Genomic DNA, 14,677 nt, shown 5'->3' with positions numbered 1-14,677 from the left:
GTTTTTGAATGTCATCTATTTAACTGTTTGACATTCATTATTTTCAGTTTGGTCCACGTGGTATGTGGAAGAAACATTGAGGTTTATTGCTAAGTACATTTTAAAGTGAAGAAATTTGCTTGGGTACTTAACAAAAAACATAGTAAAGACAAATAAAATAAAAAATCTAGTACTATAAGAAACCTCAATACAATTTTAAGCAAATGGTCAATCAAAATGTGAAACAAATATGAAAGACATATGAGTGTTTAATTTGTAGGAATGTGCAAGATTATTGTGAAAGGAATGTGCCAAAGTTCACTGTGCAACAATAGAGAATATGTGCAGTGTACAGAGATAACACAGCCAAAACAAAAAGTAACTGCGTTACAGTTATAGTGTGTAACGGTGGCAACACTGACCTGATTGGACAATACAGGACGTATATACACTGAACAAAAATATAAATGCAACACTTTTGTTTTTGCTCCCATTTTTCATGAGATGAACTCAAAGATCTAAAACATTTTCTATATACACAAAATAACCATTTCTCTCAAATATTGTTCACAAATGTGAAAAAATCTGTGATAGTGAGCACTTCTCCTTTGCCGAGATAATCCATCCCACCTCACAGGTGTGGCATATCAAGATGCTGATTAGACAGGTGTGCCTTAGGCTGGCCACAATAAAAGGCCACTCTAAAATGTTCAGTTTTATCACACAGCACAATGCCACAGATGTCGCAAGTTTTGAGGGAGCATGCAATTGGCATGCTGACAGCAGGAATGTCCACCAGAGCTGTTGCCCGTGAATTGAATGTTCATACCTGATGCTATTGCTGATGTGATTATGCTTCTTGCCACTGAACAAATGGCCTTCTGTATTTATATTTGAATTGTATGTTTTTTGTTTAATGCCCTTGTTTTATGTTGAAACTTGTTGTGTGCCGTGTTGGTCAGGACTCCCTGGAAGAAGAGATCTTGTATCTCAATGGGACATTCCTGGATAAATAAAGGATACATAAATAAAATCAATTTCTCTACCATAAGCCGTCTCCAAAGGCGTTTCAGAGAATTTGGCAGTACATCCAACCGGCCTCACAACCGCAGACCACGTGTAACCACACCAGCCCAGGACCTCCACATCCAGCATGTTCACCTCCAAGATCGTCTGAGACCAGCCACTCGGACAGCTGCTGCAACAATCGGTTTGCATAACCAAAGAATTTCTGCACAAACTGTCAGAAACCGTCTCAGGGAAGCTCATCTGCATGCTCGTCGTCCTCATCGGGGTCTCGACCTGACTCCGGTTCGTCATCGTAACCGACTTGAGTGGGCAAATGCTCACATTCGATGGCGTCTGGCACGTTGGAGAGGTGTTCTCTTCACGGATGAATCCTGGTTTTCACTGTTCAGGGCAGATGGCAGACAGCGTGTGTGGCGTCGTGTGGGTGAGCGGTTTTCTGATGTCAATGTTGTGAATCGAGTGGCCCATGGTGGTGGTGGGGTTATGGTATGGGCAGGCGTATGTTATGGACGACGAACACAGGTGCATTTTATTGATGGCATTGTGAATGCACAGAGATACCGTGACGAGATCCTGAGGCCCATTGTTGTGCCATTCATCCACGACCATCACCTCATGTTGCAGCATGATAATGCACGGCCCATGTTGCAAGGATCTGTACACAATTCCTGGAGGCTGAAAACATCCCAGTTCTTGCATGGCCAGCATACTCACCGGACATGTCACCCATTGAGCATGTTTGGGATGCTCGGGATCGCGTATACGACAGCGTGTTCCAGTTCCTGCCAATATCCAGCAACTTCGCACAGCCTTTGAAGAGGAGTGGACCAACATTCCACAGACCACAATCAACAACCTGATCAACTCTATGTGAAGGAGATGTGTTGCACTGCGTGAGGCAAATGGTGGTCACACCAGATACTGACTGGTTTTCGGACCCCCCCAGACCCCCCCAATAAAGCAAAACTGCACGTTTCAGAGTGGCCTTTTATTGTGGCCAGCCTAAGGCACACCTGTGCAATAATCATGCTGTCTAATCAGCATCTTGATATGCCACACCTGTGAGGTGGGATGAATTATCTCGGCAAAGGAGAAGTGCTCACTATCACAGATTTTTTCAGATTTGTGAACAATATTTGAGAGAAATGGTTATTTTGTGTATATAGAAAATGTTTTAGATCTTTGAGTTCATCTCATGAAAAATGGGAGCAAAAACAAAAGTGTTGCATTAATATTTTTGTTCAGTGTATATTTGTGATATTTTTGGGTAATGATAAAACAACTCTACAGTTATTATAAAATCTACAAGTTACATAATGTGACTTATAGGAAAACCTGTTGGTGTGGAGACAAAATCACTAAATCATTTGTCTGGGTGCTTGGAGGGAGAATTAGTGCTAATGTATGGTCCTGAGGGGGAAACAGTGATGTAGAGCAGAGAGAGAACAGAGCTGTGACTTCTAGGTTTCACTATATCTCCTGCTGTACTTCTGTTTTGCACTTAAAATAAACTGTATTTTGTGTTAGAGCCAAAGCTGCTGGCTGATCAATGCAGCAGAGGAAACTGCATGTGACATCCGAGAAAACGCAGGTGTAAAACATGTTGCGCTGTTTTATTGAGATACAAACATTGGAATGTATTTGTTCCCATGCTGATGTTTCATAACTCACCTATGATGTTTGCCTGTAGTTCTACTCATGCACCCTAGTTGCACTCTGCTTTCCAGGCATGCAACATGTGCCAGAATCACCGTCGGGTCATATTGAGCTTAACACTTTACAAATGACATAAACTGCAGCTGGTCTCATTTGCATGTGTAGTTTCAGTAAATACCACGCTAAATTGAAAAATTGGTGGCAATGTAAAATGTTGCGCTTCTCACGCTAATTTGAGGCAGGCTTAGTAAACATCCCCCGGTGGGAATCGGAAGGATTGCCTCGACTTTTTAACAACTTGCCTGGCTGATGCCTCAGAGCACATCAGGCTTTAAAAAAGACATCAGCAGACATCACAGGGGACAGATAACGCAGAGGAGGCCCCCCCCCCCCTGCCCTCTATGCTGGTAAACTGCAGCCCCCCCCCTCCTGCACCTTGGACGTCTCCATGCTCCCACATGTTGCCCTTCCTCCTGCTTACTCGAGCATGACAACTCCTGGTATCATTTGATACTTGGCGTCTGACTGTAAGCTTTGAGGCTCGCTTGCTTTGAAGCTTATGGGAGATGCAGTTTTTGAGGTTGCAGCCCCTGGACAGCAGAACCCCCCCCCCCCACAGCATCAGATCTGCACAGTGAAGTCTTGCAGTAGTTCAGACAGGACTCTTGTCACACAAACACAACGCTGCATGTCCTCGCTGATGCTGCTTACAACATGCTGTGATCACAATATAGGGCTGAGGGATCTAGATATAATATATCTATATATAATATTTTTTTTTTTTTGATCAAATCCCCCAATATTGATGATATTGAACAGTTGACTCTTGGTGCTTTCATAAATGTATTTGGAAGGCTTTTGATAAATAATGATCGGTAAAGGGGATATAATGACTAAGAATAATGGAAATTCTAGAACAGCCTGAAAAGTACATCACTTTACTGTAGGTAAAGTAAAAAAAAGACATCACATTTGTGGTAAAATCAGGAAGATACGTCCCCAGCTGACTCAGAAAGCGACTCAGGTTCTGGTCCAGGCTCTCGTCATCTCACGCCTAGACTACTGCAACTCCCTCCTGGCTGGTCTACCTGCATGTGCCATCCGACCTCTGCAGCTCATCCAGAATGCAGCGGCTCGTCTGGTCTTCAACCTTCCTACATTTTCCCACACCACTCCGCTCCTCCGCTCCCTTCACTGGCTTCCGGTAACTGCTAGAATCCACTTCAAGACACTGGTACTTGCTTACCATGCTGCGAATGGATCTGGCCCTTCCTACATCCAGGACATGGTTAAACCGTACACCCCAGCGCGTGCACTACGCTCTGCATCAGCCAAACGACTCGCTGCGCCCTCGCTGCGAGGGGGACCCAAGTTCCCATCGGCGAAAACACGTGGGTTTGCTGTCCTGGCTCCAAGATGGTGGAATGAGCTCCCCATTGACATCAGGACGGCAGATAGCTTGCACATCTTCCGGCGCAAACTGAAAACTCATCTCTTCGACTCCACTTCGAGCGTTAGAACGATTAACGAAGCACTTTTATACTAATAAAGGACTGGCTTACCTAAAGCCAGTTGAGTAGCACTTGAAATGTTTGGCTCTATGAAACCTGATGTACTTATATGATTCTGTTTTCTTCAAGGTTGTGTCTTCCTGGTCGAATGTACTTATTGTAAGTCGCTTTGGATAAAAGCGTCAGCTAAATGTAATGTAATGTAAAAGTAGTGCTCTGCAACAATGGGATTCATGTTAGATTGCACAAGCCACTCCAATAAAATGAACATATTTTAAAAATGTGTCAAAATGTAGCACATCCAAGATTTCTATATCAAAGAGGCCAAATATTTGAATGTCACTTTTTTTTAAATTGGCTGGAATATTTTTGTATATTTTATTAAGATTTAACAATTAAGATGAAGAAGAAGATGAATCGTTATTGATTCCCCTTGGGGATAATTCAGTTTCCACTCTGTTTTATACACACACACAGCACAAATACACACAGGTATTATAGGTGCACATGCATTTAGAGAGGTGCCAGAGTGGAGAGGCAGCCAGTCGTATCGGGGGTTAGGTGCCTTGCTCGAGGGCACCTCAGCAGGGCCCAGGAAGTGAACTGGCACCTTTCAAGCTACCAGTCGACACCTGGTAGCTTGAGAGGTGCCCACACACAGTGACCCGGCGACCCTACAGATCCAAGGCCAAGTCCCTACAGACTGAGCCACTGTGCCCCAATTATGCCACAACAAAACTCCCCAAAAACGATATTAATAAGTAATCCAGTCTCATGATATGATATCCATATAATATAAATGTATTGCACAGCCCCTTATCCCTACCGAACACTGGTAGGAGAGCTGCATTTTTCTTACAATGCTGCAGCTGTTTGTAAATGCTAAGTAAAGAGAAAGTAGATCTCATTTGGTCAGTTACCAATGGCCTTGTGCTCACACGCCTCATCTGGATCGACTTTCTCTACCTCAAGGGGAAATGTCGTGAATAACTAGATAATGCTCTCCAGTGAGCGAGCTGAATTCCACATGCATAGACATTTGCTGTAGCTTGTCAAGTGGAAGGCTATCCCCAAGAAGCCTTGCTCTCATTCTGATACAGCTGAAGAGCATACAACATAATTCTGTGCCAACTCTAGCCTGCAAACCATCCTTGATTTGTGCACTTCATCTTCTTCTGCTGTTGAGACCGGCACATTAAAGTGCACTGTGAACAGTGGCTGGAGAGATCAATGACACACAAGAGTCTACCTTGTAAATATTTCATCAAGAGCTCCACGAGAAGCAAATTCATGCTAACAAACATGGTAGCAAAACTATCCCTTCACCGTTCTCAGCTCATGCTCGTAAGATTCTTCATGATGGCAAAGCATCTAATGAGAAATTTGATTATTTGTAACTTCTGGAGAATCTGTTTACATTCTCAAACATTAGACATCAGTAAATTATTGCAGCAAAACCAACTTTCTGCCTCTATGACCGATTCCTTACTCTGAAACTAACTCATCTGATATGAATACCCTATCTGCCAACTGTAATCAATACCTATTTTTCTTCTGGAAATGAACTGTCTGCATTTTAAATAGCTGAGACAAACCCTTGCTCCTGATTCAGGATCGAATTCTAAACCCCCAAATTCAAAACATTTCCCTATAGTTCTGAACAGAGCCGTAACTACTCATGTTAACATAGCCTTAGAGTCCATTTGATAAAATGTCATCAAAGACAGTTTTTTAGCTTGAGAGGCCTAGTTCTACAACTAACTATCGACATGTTTTCATAAATATTATACATCCATCTCCATCTTCTCCCGCTTATCCGTGGTCGGGTCGCGGGGGTAGCAGTTCCAGCAGAGAGCCCCAAACTTTCTTTTCCCTGGCGACATCAACCAGCTCTGACTGGGGGATCCCAAGGCGCTCCCAGGCCAGCGAAGAGATATAATCCCTCCACCTGGTCCTAGGTCTACCCCTTGGTCTCTTCCCAGCTGGACGTGCCTGGAACACCTCCCTAGGGAGGCGCCCAGGTGGCATCCTAACTAGGTGCCCGAACCACCTCAACTGGCTCCTTTCGACGCGAAGGAGGAGCGGCGGCTCAACTCCGAGTCCCTCCCTGATGACCGAACTTCTCACCTTATCACTAAGGGAGACACCAGCCACCCTGCGGAGAAAACCCATCTCGGCCGCTTGTATCCGCGATCTCGTTCTTTCTTTAAATATTATACAATTTACAGAAATACAGATATTCGTTTTTTAGAGGGTTAGACGATAAGATTGATTAAAGCTTACAATCTCTTAAAATCAAATCAGTGATTGGGGAAGCAAGTTCTGGAGACATTGTAAAATAAAAACTTGTTTTCATATGAATGTCGTGAAAACAGAGAGTGAACCAGATAGCACTTATTTATTAACCTCTGCCCACCACAGTGAAGAGCTGCCTCTGGGACAGTTTACATGTGCATGAATGTGTGTGTTTCATACACTAAACATCAGACTCATTCTCTTTGAAATTCATCTGACGTGCTTGCTTTATTCATTTTCTACATCTCACTTAAGTGTCTCTTTTCTCCCTCTGTCAGATAAAAAGTGCATCCATTTGTTTGTGAGATGTGAATCATCAGAGGCATCTTTTTCTATCTCAGAGGAGGGTCGCTGAATAACACAACAAAAGAAAAGTTGAGACAGTTTCCCCAGCGCTGACGTCTCACTCTCCACTCCAACAACTTTCAGAGTTATGGGAGACAAGTCAAACAAATACATGTATACATCTCTGGAGTTGTTGTACAGAACTATACGTGATAAGGATGCAGAAAAGGACACAGCATGTTAGATCAGTCTTACCTCTGAGGGGTGATTTCATGGCGGCCTCCACCATGCCGACGAGCAGCTGGAGACTCTTGGGGTCCTGGGCGAGGCCGGAGGAGAACGCTGCCAGGGCGTCGGCATGACGACCCAGGTACTGCAGGGCAACCCCCTGACGAAAGTAGGCCTGCAGGAAGAAGAAAGAAAGTTAATCAACACCTTTACATTTTGATCTGCTTCTGAATTGTTATGGCTAAAAGATAGGGGATTCCGACTTGATTGGTGGTCATGCCAGAAGCTAAGCGTGTGTTCCATGTTCAACAATAACTCAATTACTTTCAGGTACATGCTTTAAAAGAAGAAGATCACGAAATGGCACATGCACAGGACCTATACACATGAGGTTGTAATACACACATGCATTTCTTATAACGAGGTGTAAAAGGGAATAGGGTGCCAGGGAGCAGTTGGGGGTGCAGTGCCTTGCTCATGGACAGTAGTGACCAGGAGGTTGCCCCTCTCCAGCTACGAGTCCACACTCCAAACTCTTTGGGACTTGAACCAGCGACAATTCGGTTACCAAGCCAAGTCCCTACAGCTGAGCTAAGCTACTGATAACGCTAGTATTCATGGCAGATGTATCTACTTTATTTCCTTTTAATGCCTATTTACAATTCAACTCTAACAGCTGTTGGTTAGTTTTCATATCACATATTTTATTGCTTGTCCAGTACAATTTTGAATGGATGAAGTATTCATTTATGTGCTGAGAAAATAACATTACCTCATAAGCTAAAAAGACTATTACAGAACCCTCTTGGATCAGCTGAAAAGGCATCATTACAAAGGCTGTTTTTCTGATGAAAATGTTTTGAGATATGTGGTTCTCACAGCACAACATGGCTACATAGGTTATAATCTTACAGAACAAAGTGCAATGCTGTGGATCAAACTATACCACATACACAATAAAATACACACAAACCAGCAGTAATATTAATCTGAATACATCATATAAAGTAGTAAACACTAACAGGAAACATTTTACTCCACAGTGAGTACTTTTACTTTCATGTTTTGAGTTAAAGGTCTCATGTCATGGCCATTTCTACTGATCATAATTCCATTGTTGAGGTCTACTAAAATCGATGTATATTGTGCAATTTTCCAAAATGACATTGGTTTCTCATACAGCATCTATGTGTATTCACTCTCTGTCCTAAACGGCTTGTTGGAGCTCCTGACCCCCCCCCCCCCCCTCCCTGTAAGCCCACTGTGCTCTGATTGGTCAGCTCGCCCACTCTGTTCTGATGAGTCCACCACCGTTACAGCGGAACATCAGTGATTATGTGTTACAATGGCGTTAGCAACCAGAAAAGGACACCAGTAATGACAAACAGATGAGAATGCTGCGTGGGGTGCCGTGTTGGCGGGTAGTTGCGAGGCTCGCTGCTGCTGCGAGGAGCGGACAGTGTGAGCTGGCTTACTGGTGTGGTTTCCGGGTCGGCGAGACAGCGAGACACAGCGAAACCCAGCCGAAACCAGCCCGAGCACACACACACACACCCGCAGACTCGCCCCGCCGTCTCAGGCTGAGAAAAGATTGAGTGTGTGTGTGTGTGTGAGGATGTCCACGTAACAGCTCCGCGGACGTAACGGCTCCGCGGATTGGTCCATTTGGACCAATTGGTTCACGGGGTACTTGTTACGTCACGAGGTTCCCAGAAGAAACAAATGGAAAAAGAGAAATCTCCAACGAGGCGTTCTGGGGCAGCATAGACAGGTATTTTCTGTGTTAGAGTTGTACTCGCTACAGGGTGTACTTTGAGGGTTTGTGACTCTGCAGACCGTTTACATGCAGAAAAACCTTCATAACACACAAGGGGACGGGTAATAATCGGAAAAGCATGACATGGGACCTTTAATTTAGCTCATAATACTTATTATTGTTAAGTTAACTAAGGTTTTGAAAGCACAACTTTTACTTTCAGCAGAGTATATCGCACACAGTTTACACGCACGCACGCACGCACGCACACACACACGCACGCACGCACGCACACACACACACACTTCATTGGGATCCCTCGTGCATGTCACAGCAACATTGGAGTCAATGAATCATGACATTAAATTCACGAGGAGGACACACACAAACACACCTCTCTTCTTCTCTCTGCAGAACAGCCTGTAACTTAATTGTCCTGTCTCCCTCTCTCTTCCCCCTAATTCCTCCCCCTTTTTCTCTCTCATTTATCATCCTGCCCTCTCTCCTCCCATTTAAACATAATCTGTCATGACAGTGAGTGTATGAAGACAAAGAGAAGAGGAATTAGATTACACAGCTTCTCCTGTCCCGCCTGCCACTTTCTGCTCCCGCCACTGTCTTTGTCCTTCTCCTCGTCTTCAGGCAGCTTAATTGAAACGAATAGAGCCGGGGGTCAAGCCTAATCTAATACATTAAGCCTTTAATGGGTGTGTTGGTGTTGGGAGCAGAATGTGAGCAGGACACGGTGTCATGTCGCTGTTGATTTACACAAAGGAGGAAAATGGTTCCTGATTACAGCTGGGGTCATATCCCTTTAGAAACAGAGAAATCAGTCAAAGCAGCAGTGATAATATAACCCTCTTTATTTAATAACCTTATGGCCTTTTCATTTGTCTGCTGTCTGTAGTACAAACAAGTGATGACCCCGAATACAGTTTCTGTGTCTGTCAATCTCTCATGATCAGATTCAGTAATATGGACAGTGCCAAACCTACTGACAACAAACAACGCTGTCTTCCAAACAACTGCTAAGCGATGGACACTTGTCCAAAAATGTTGTTGTTTTGGGGTTTTCCCTGTAAAACCATAAAGCTGAAACACGGTGCAAAAAAAAAATCACAAGATTTGACTTCAGATCATAATTAACTAAACTCTTAGTCTGGAAAACCAGAAGTAAATACAAGTATAAAGTTGTGTTTTTCACCAAAATGCATTGTGTGCATGCTAAAGGTATGAATGTTGAAAGCCTTTAATTCTATAAAACAATTGTACCTTTAACACTGATACCTCATTCACACCAACGCAACTCCGGTTCAAGCTTCGTGCTAGAGCTTTTCAGGTTCAGAACCGGTTCTTCGGTTTAGCTCCGGCTCTTTTTACACCGCCCAGAGTCCGACTGGTGCTGCGTCATTGCGTCATCGTTTGCGTCATGACGGAACCGTTTGCGTGCCTGCTTCATAAAGCCAAACCGCGCGGAAACCCCTCACAGCTGACACCGACAACAACAATAATGGCCGATTGTGCTCCAGCTTCCTCTGTACCTCTTCGGAAGACCAGATTCCCAGTATGTAGCTGGTCTCTTCAGTGGACCACTGCTGCTTGTTACGTTTCTCCATCGTTGTGTACAAACTGGATAAAACGTGGGCTTTTTGTTGTTGTTCAGGAGTTCTTCCCGCCCCTGCCCCTGCCTCGACGTAAGCGTGACGTATGCGGTGCTTTTGCTCTGGCCGGACAATTTGTTGGTGCTCGAAATGAACCGGATTCCGGAGCTAAGAGGCTGCTCCGCTGCGGTGTGAACAGGAAAACCCGGTGCTTTTCAAGCTCCAGCTCCGAACCGGCCCTGAAACACCGTTGGTGTGAATGAGGTATAAGAGATTATCCCACATATTTAGCTATAGCCCTTAGTATTTGCAGACTCATGATCATAACCAATGCCACAGTGCCAGAGATATCATCTTTGTGCTAACACACATTGTTCTTCCTTTTCAAGACATGGTCCCTACATTACCCACAATACAACTCGACCGCTCACAGTTCAATTAATTCAAGTTTACTTTTCTAGTAGCAGTTTATGTAGCCTCAAGCCTGCAGCAAAGAGGAAGCTCTGGGTAAACTCTTTCTGACTCCACACCATGCTCCGCACAACCAGATTTTTCTTTCCTGACTTTCTAAAGACTTAGTGATGTGACATCGCTTAAGGACATTTATCAGACTTCACACAGCTGCCTAGACACAAAAGGTTTTGTATTACTTTTGTTCACAGTAGCTCACTTAAATGCATATTATGTATAAAGTCAGTCGAGTTCCCCTTAAAAATGAGACACTGACTGTTGACAGAAAGAACACCATTGTAAAGCAGTAGTAGTTATAGTACTCAACAATAGCTGAAATGCAGGATGGCGGCTCTTTTTCAGCACGCGGCACTGATGCCAAGTGTCCATGCTGAGGAGAGAGAGACAGCAGCCTGCTCTCTGACCCCCATCCAGGCAGGAGAGGGGAGCAGCGGGGGGGGATAGCGGGGCGACATATGGACACCCCACCTGTCTGCCTACCTCTACTTAGCATTACCCCTCAAATCTGTCGCCCTCACACTGATTTGGCTCCCGTTTGGAGGATGCAGTGTTTCTCTTTTAGGCATTCATGTCCTATTCTTGATTGGGGAAGCTCCGGGAGGATAATTTCAGTCAGATGAGGGTGATTACATCAGAGGAGGAGAAGTTATAATCAATGCGAGACAGGAATTATCTCTGCATGTGTCTGACTGAATGTACAGCACAATAGGTAAGACTATGAGTGTGTGTGTGTGTGTGTGTGCGTGCGTGTGTGTGTGTGTGTGTGTGTTGGAGCTTTTTACCCCCATCAAGGGTGTAAACACACACATCCTGCCTATTAGCTCAGTCAGTCTGCGCAGCCTGCTAAGCACATACAGGGGGTACAGTTCACACTGCATCACACACACAGAAACACACTTTCTGTCTTGCTTTTCTTTCCTCTCAGCAGTTGCTCTGGAGCATCTTGTCAGATTAGAGTCTATTCACAAACTGCTCTAGTCACGTCTTGTTTGCAGGTATTTTACACCGTTTCCCAATCCAGCACCTTCACTATCAGCTGACAGGTCTGTGTGAAAGTGAAGTGATCAATAAAAAGGACAAGACTTATCCTGGTGGTATATGGTATGTGTGAGTGTGTTTGCATCTACAGTACCTATATGTGTGTGTATTTATTGATGTTTCCCCTTTTTGTGTTCAAATATACCTTGGAGCTCTTGATTTTAAGATGACAGAGACACCTAAACTACTATAGTACAGATATTGCTGGTACACACAGTTAATAATCAGATGAATCTACAGCTCCCCTCTGCATTACGAAGCTTTCTAGCAAGTTACAGATCAGTGTTTAGCTGTCCGGCACACACATATATTGCTTTGGTTAACTGGGCAACAGGTAAATGTTTTCAGAGAGAAATCTTGAAAAATAGCCTTACTTTACTAAAGCTCTCACTCAAAAAGTCAAGGTCCAACTAATTCGAACTAAAATGGTATGTGTTTCCATTTGTCTTTGTACAGGGAGTGTTTCAACCTTCATTAGGCCTATAGTCTACATCTTTTCCCATGTGGCTTCATATAACAGTCTGAGGTTGTTGTGCGATGACGATCTTTATATTGTGGCTCCAGATCTGTCATTATCCTTCAAAATGCCCAAATAATGGCCCATAGGTATAATATTTTTATAACCATCTGGTGAGGATCTTTGTGGATACGTGTGGTGGAAATGTTGGACAGTTGATGTCGCTCCACTTGTTTCTGGTGACTCCGCTGCCACATGTAGGTGAAAAGCAAGCAGATGAGCCCTAAGATGAGTTGTGGTTGTAGAGTAAAGCAGCTGCTTTTTAAATAATATGCAGTGAGGAACCTAAAAAGATCCCAATCAGAACAGCTTTGCCCACTGGTGTCATCCACCTTTTTATAAATGTATTGACTTTTATCAATTCTAGGGGGAATGTTAACCAAATCGCAATTAAATAAGGTAAGACAATTCAATCAAAACCAAAAAGACCATGGTCGTGGTGGCAGAAGAAGAAAAGTCAATGGGATTTATCCTCTGAGCAAAACAAATGTCTGAACAAAATGTCAAGGAAATCCATCTCATAGTTGTTGAGATATTTCAGTCTGGATCCAAGTGGTGGACCAACCTACCAGCTGAAAACACTGCAGCAGCAGACCAAGCAGTGTGTGTGAGAGAGACATAATGGAAAGCTAAATGAAAGGACAGATTGAGAGATGTAGCGAGAGAGGTGCTATATGTTGGAGTGTCAGAGGAAAGGATGCACACCGGATGAACAGATGCTTCAATTACTGCTCGTAACTCACATTAATCGAGAACAGATGGCAACACAAGTGGCGGGAGAGAGAGAGGGTGAGCACGAGTGAGAGAGGATCACGTAAACCAGACATGATGGAGATTGATGTCTTTACAAATCAGACAATCTGCCTCAAAACATAAAGAACCTTCTCTCTCATTTCATCTGTACACAAAGTGGATTGAACCTTATTATTTGTTCAGCACTGTTGCTCGTGACTGAACAGATGACAACAGTGTGTAGAGGAGGTGGAGGGAGATGTGGCCTTGAGTGATTTGTTAGAGATGGAGGAGGCTGACACACCTGTAAGCCTGCCAACAAACAATACTACATTAGGCTTCATTTGACTAAAAGATTCCCAAAGCATCACACCATTTTAGCTCTGGTCTAAAAACGATTTAGTTGGAAGCCCCAATACTAGTTTAGTGTTGGTATTAACAGACGATAGACCTTGGTTCCTATATTTTCATTTTGCTAATGGTTATGATGACATTGAACACATCAGGGTAAATAGAAAACAGCCTACAGTAGTGCTCTTATTCCCAAGCAAAGACCACACATTACTTTCTTTAAGCATCCACACGAGGTTATTTGGAAATAAATATCATTTTAATTCTATTTACCTTTATACACTGCTATAATGCTTTGCATATCCAAGACTAGCTACGGCTCATTTCAATGTCCTTGATCATCGAATGGTGTAAATGCTGAGCGGATGGGTTTTGCATTGCTGTCACTAAATGGATTTAGATTTTCATTTTAAATTAGTCAAATAGAAGCATTAAAAAATCCACTTGAGATTTATAAAAAGCTTATTTTGTTTTGTTTGTTTATTTATTTAAAGGACAGTGCACATTAATTCACATTGCTGTAAATGAGCCAGTATTAGCCAGCAGGCTAATTTTCAACTGTTGCCCTTGGCAAGATGTTAAATGACCACAACAAGACTAGAAAATAAAAACATAATTAAATAGAGTACAGCAGACAACATCAGTAAACAACAATAAATAACAGATGAAATATCATCATACCTTGATACAGTTAAAAGTGTTCACATTTTTGATTGTTTAAAAGCCAGTTCTTATGATTGTGGTTAAATGTATGATAGGAGGTGTTATTCCTGATCTGTATTGGTGTTGTGTTCCAGAGTGTAGGTGCCCTCACAGAGAAACACTGTTTGCCAAAGGAACTGGACCTAAGAGGGACTACACAGTCCCCTCTTAGGGCAGACCTTGTGGTTCTGCTGTTTGAATTTTTCTGTTGTATAAAAGTACAGAGTGGTGGGGGTGCCTTGCCGTTTAGAATTTTAAAAATGAGACATGCATCAGTGTGTTTTAATATATTTTCCCAGCTGAGCAGGTTATGTTTGTCCAGGATTTTGCAATGGTGGTATAGCTTAGGTTTTCTGTCTCAAACTTTGAGAGCTTGTTTGTGAAGTGACAGGATAGGCCTTAATGTTGTGCTATTCGCCTGGGTCCAGCTGGTCATACAGTATGTTAGGTGGGGAAGGATCATGGCAGTCATATAGAGTTTTGCTACAGGTGTTGTCAAACAGTTCCTTATATATCTAAAGTTTGC

The 14,677-nt window shown here is 43.3% G+C and overlaps 1 protein-coding gene across 3 annotated transcripts in view; it reads right to left on the bottom strand.

Annotated features, from left to right (window-relative positions):
* ttc28 (tetratricopeptide repeat domain 28) overlaps positions 1-14,677 on the bottom strand; it is a 141,551-nt gene that overhangs the window by 54,693 nt on the left and 72,181 nt on the right. For all 3 annotated transcript variants that reach the window (XM_034224153.1, XM_034224154.1, XM_034224155.1), the window contains one exon: positions 7,011-7,158. In XM_034224153.1, the coding sequence (XP_034080044.1) occupies positions 7,011-7,158 (148 nt within the window). The remainder of the gene's footprint in view (positions 1-7,010; positions 7,159-14,677) is intronic.

Source organism: Gymnodraco acuticeps, unplaced genomic scaffold (assembly GCF_902827175.1).
Source record: "Gymnodraco acuticeps unplaced genomic scaffold, fGymAcu1.1, whole genome shotgun sequence".
Classification (NCBI taxonomy): Eukaryota; Metazoa; Chordata; class Actinopteri; order Perciformes; family Bathydraconidae; genus Gymnodraco; species Gymnodraco acuticeps.
The sequence above is the reverse complement of the archived record's forward strand: the minus strand, read 5'-3'. Positions and strand labels throughout refer to the sequence as shown.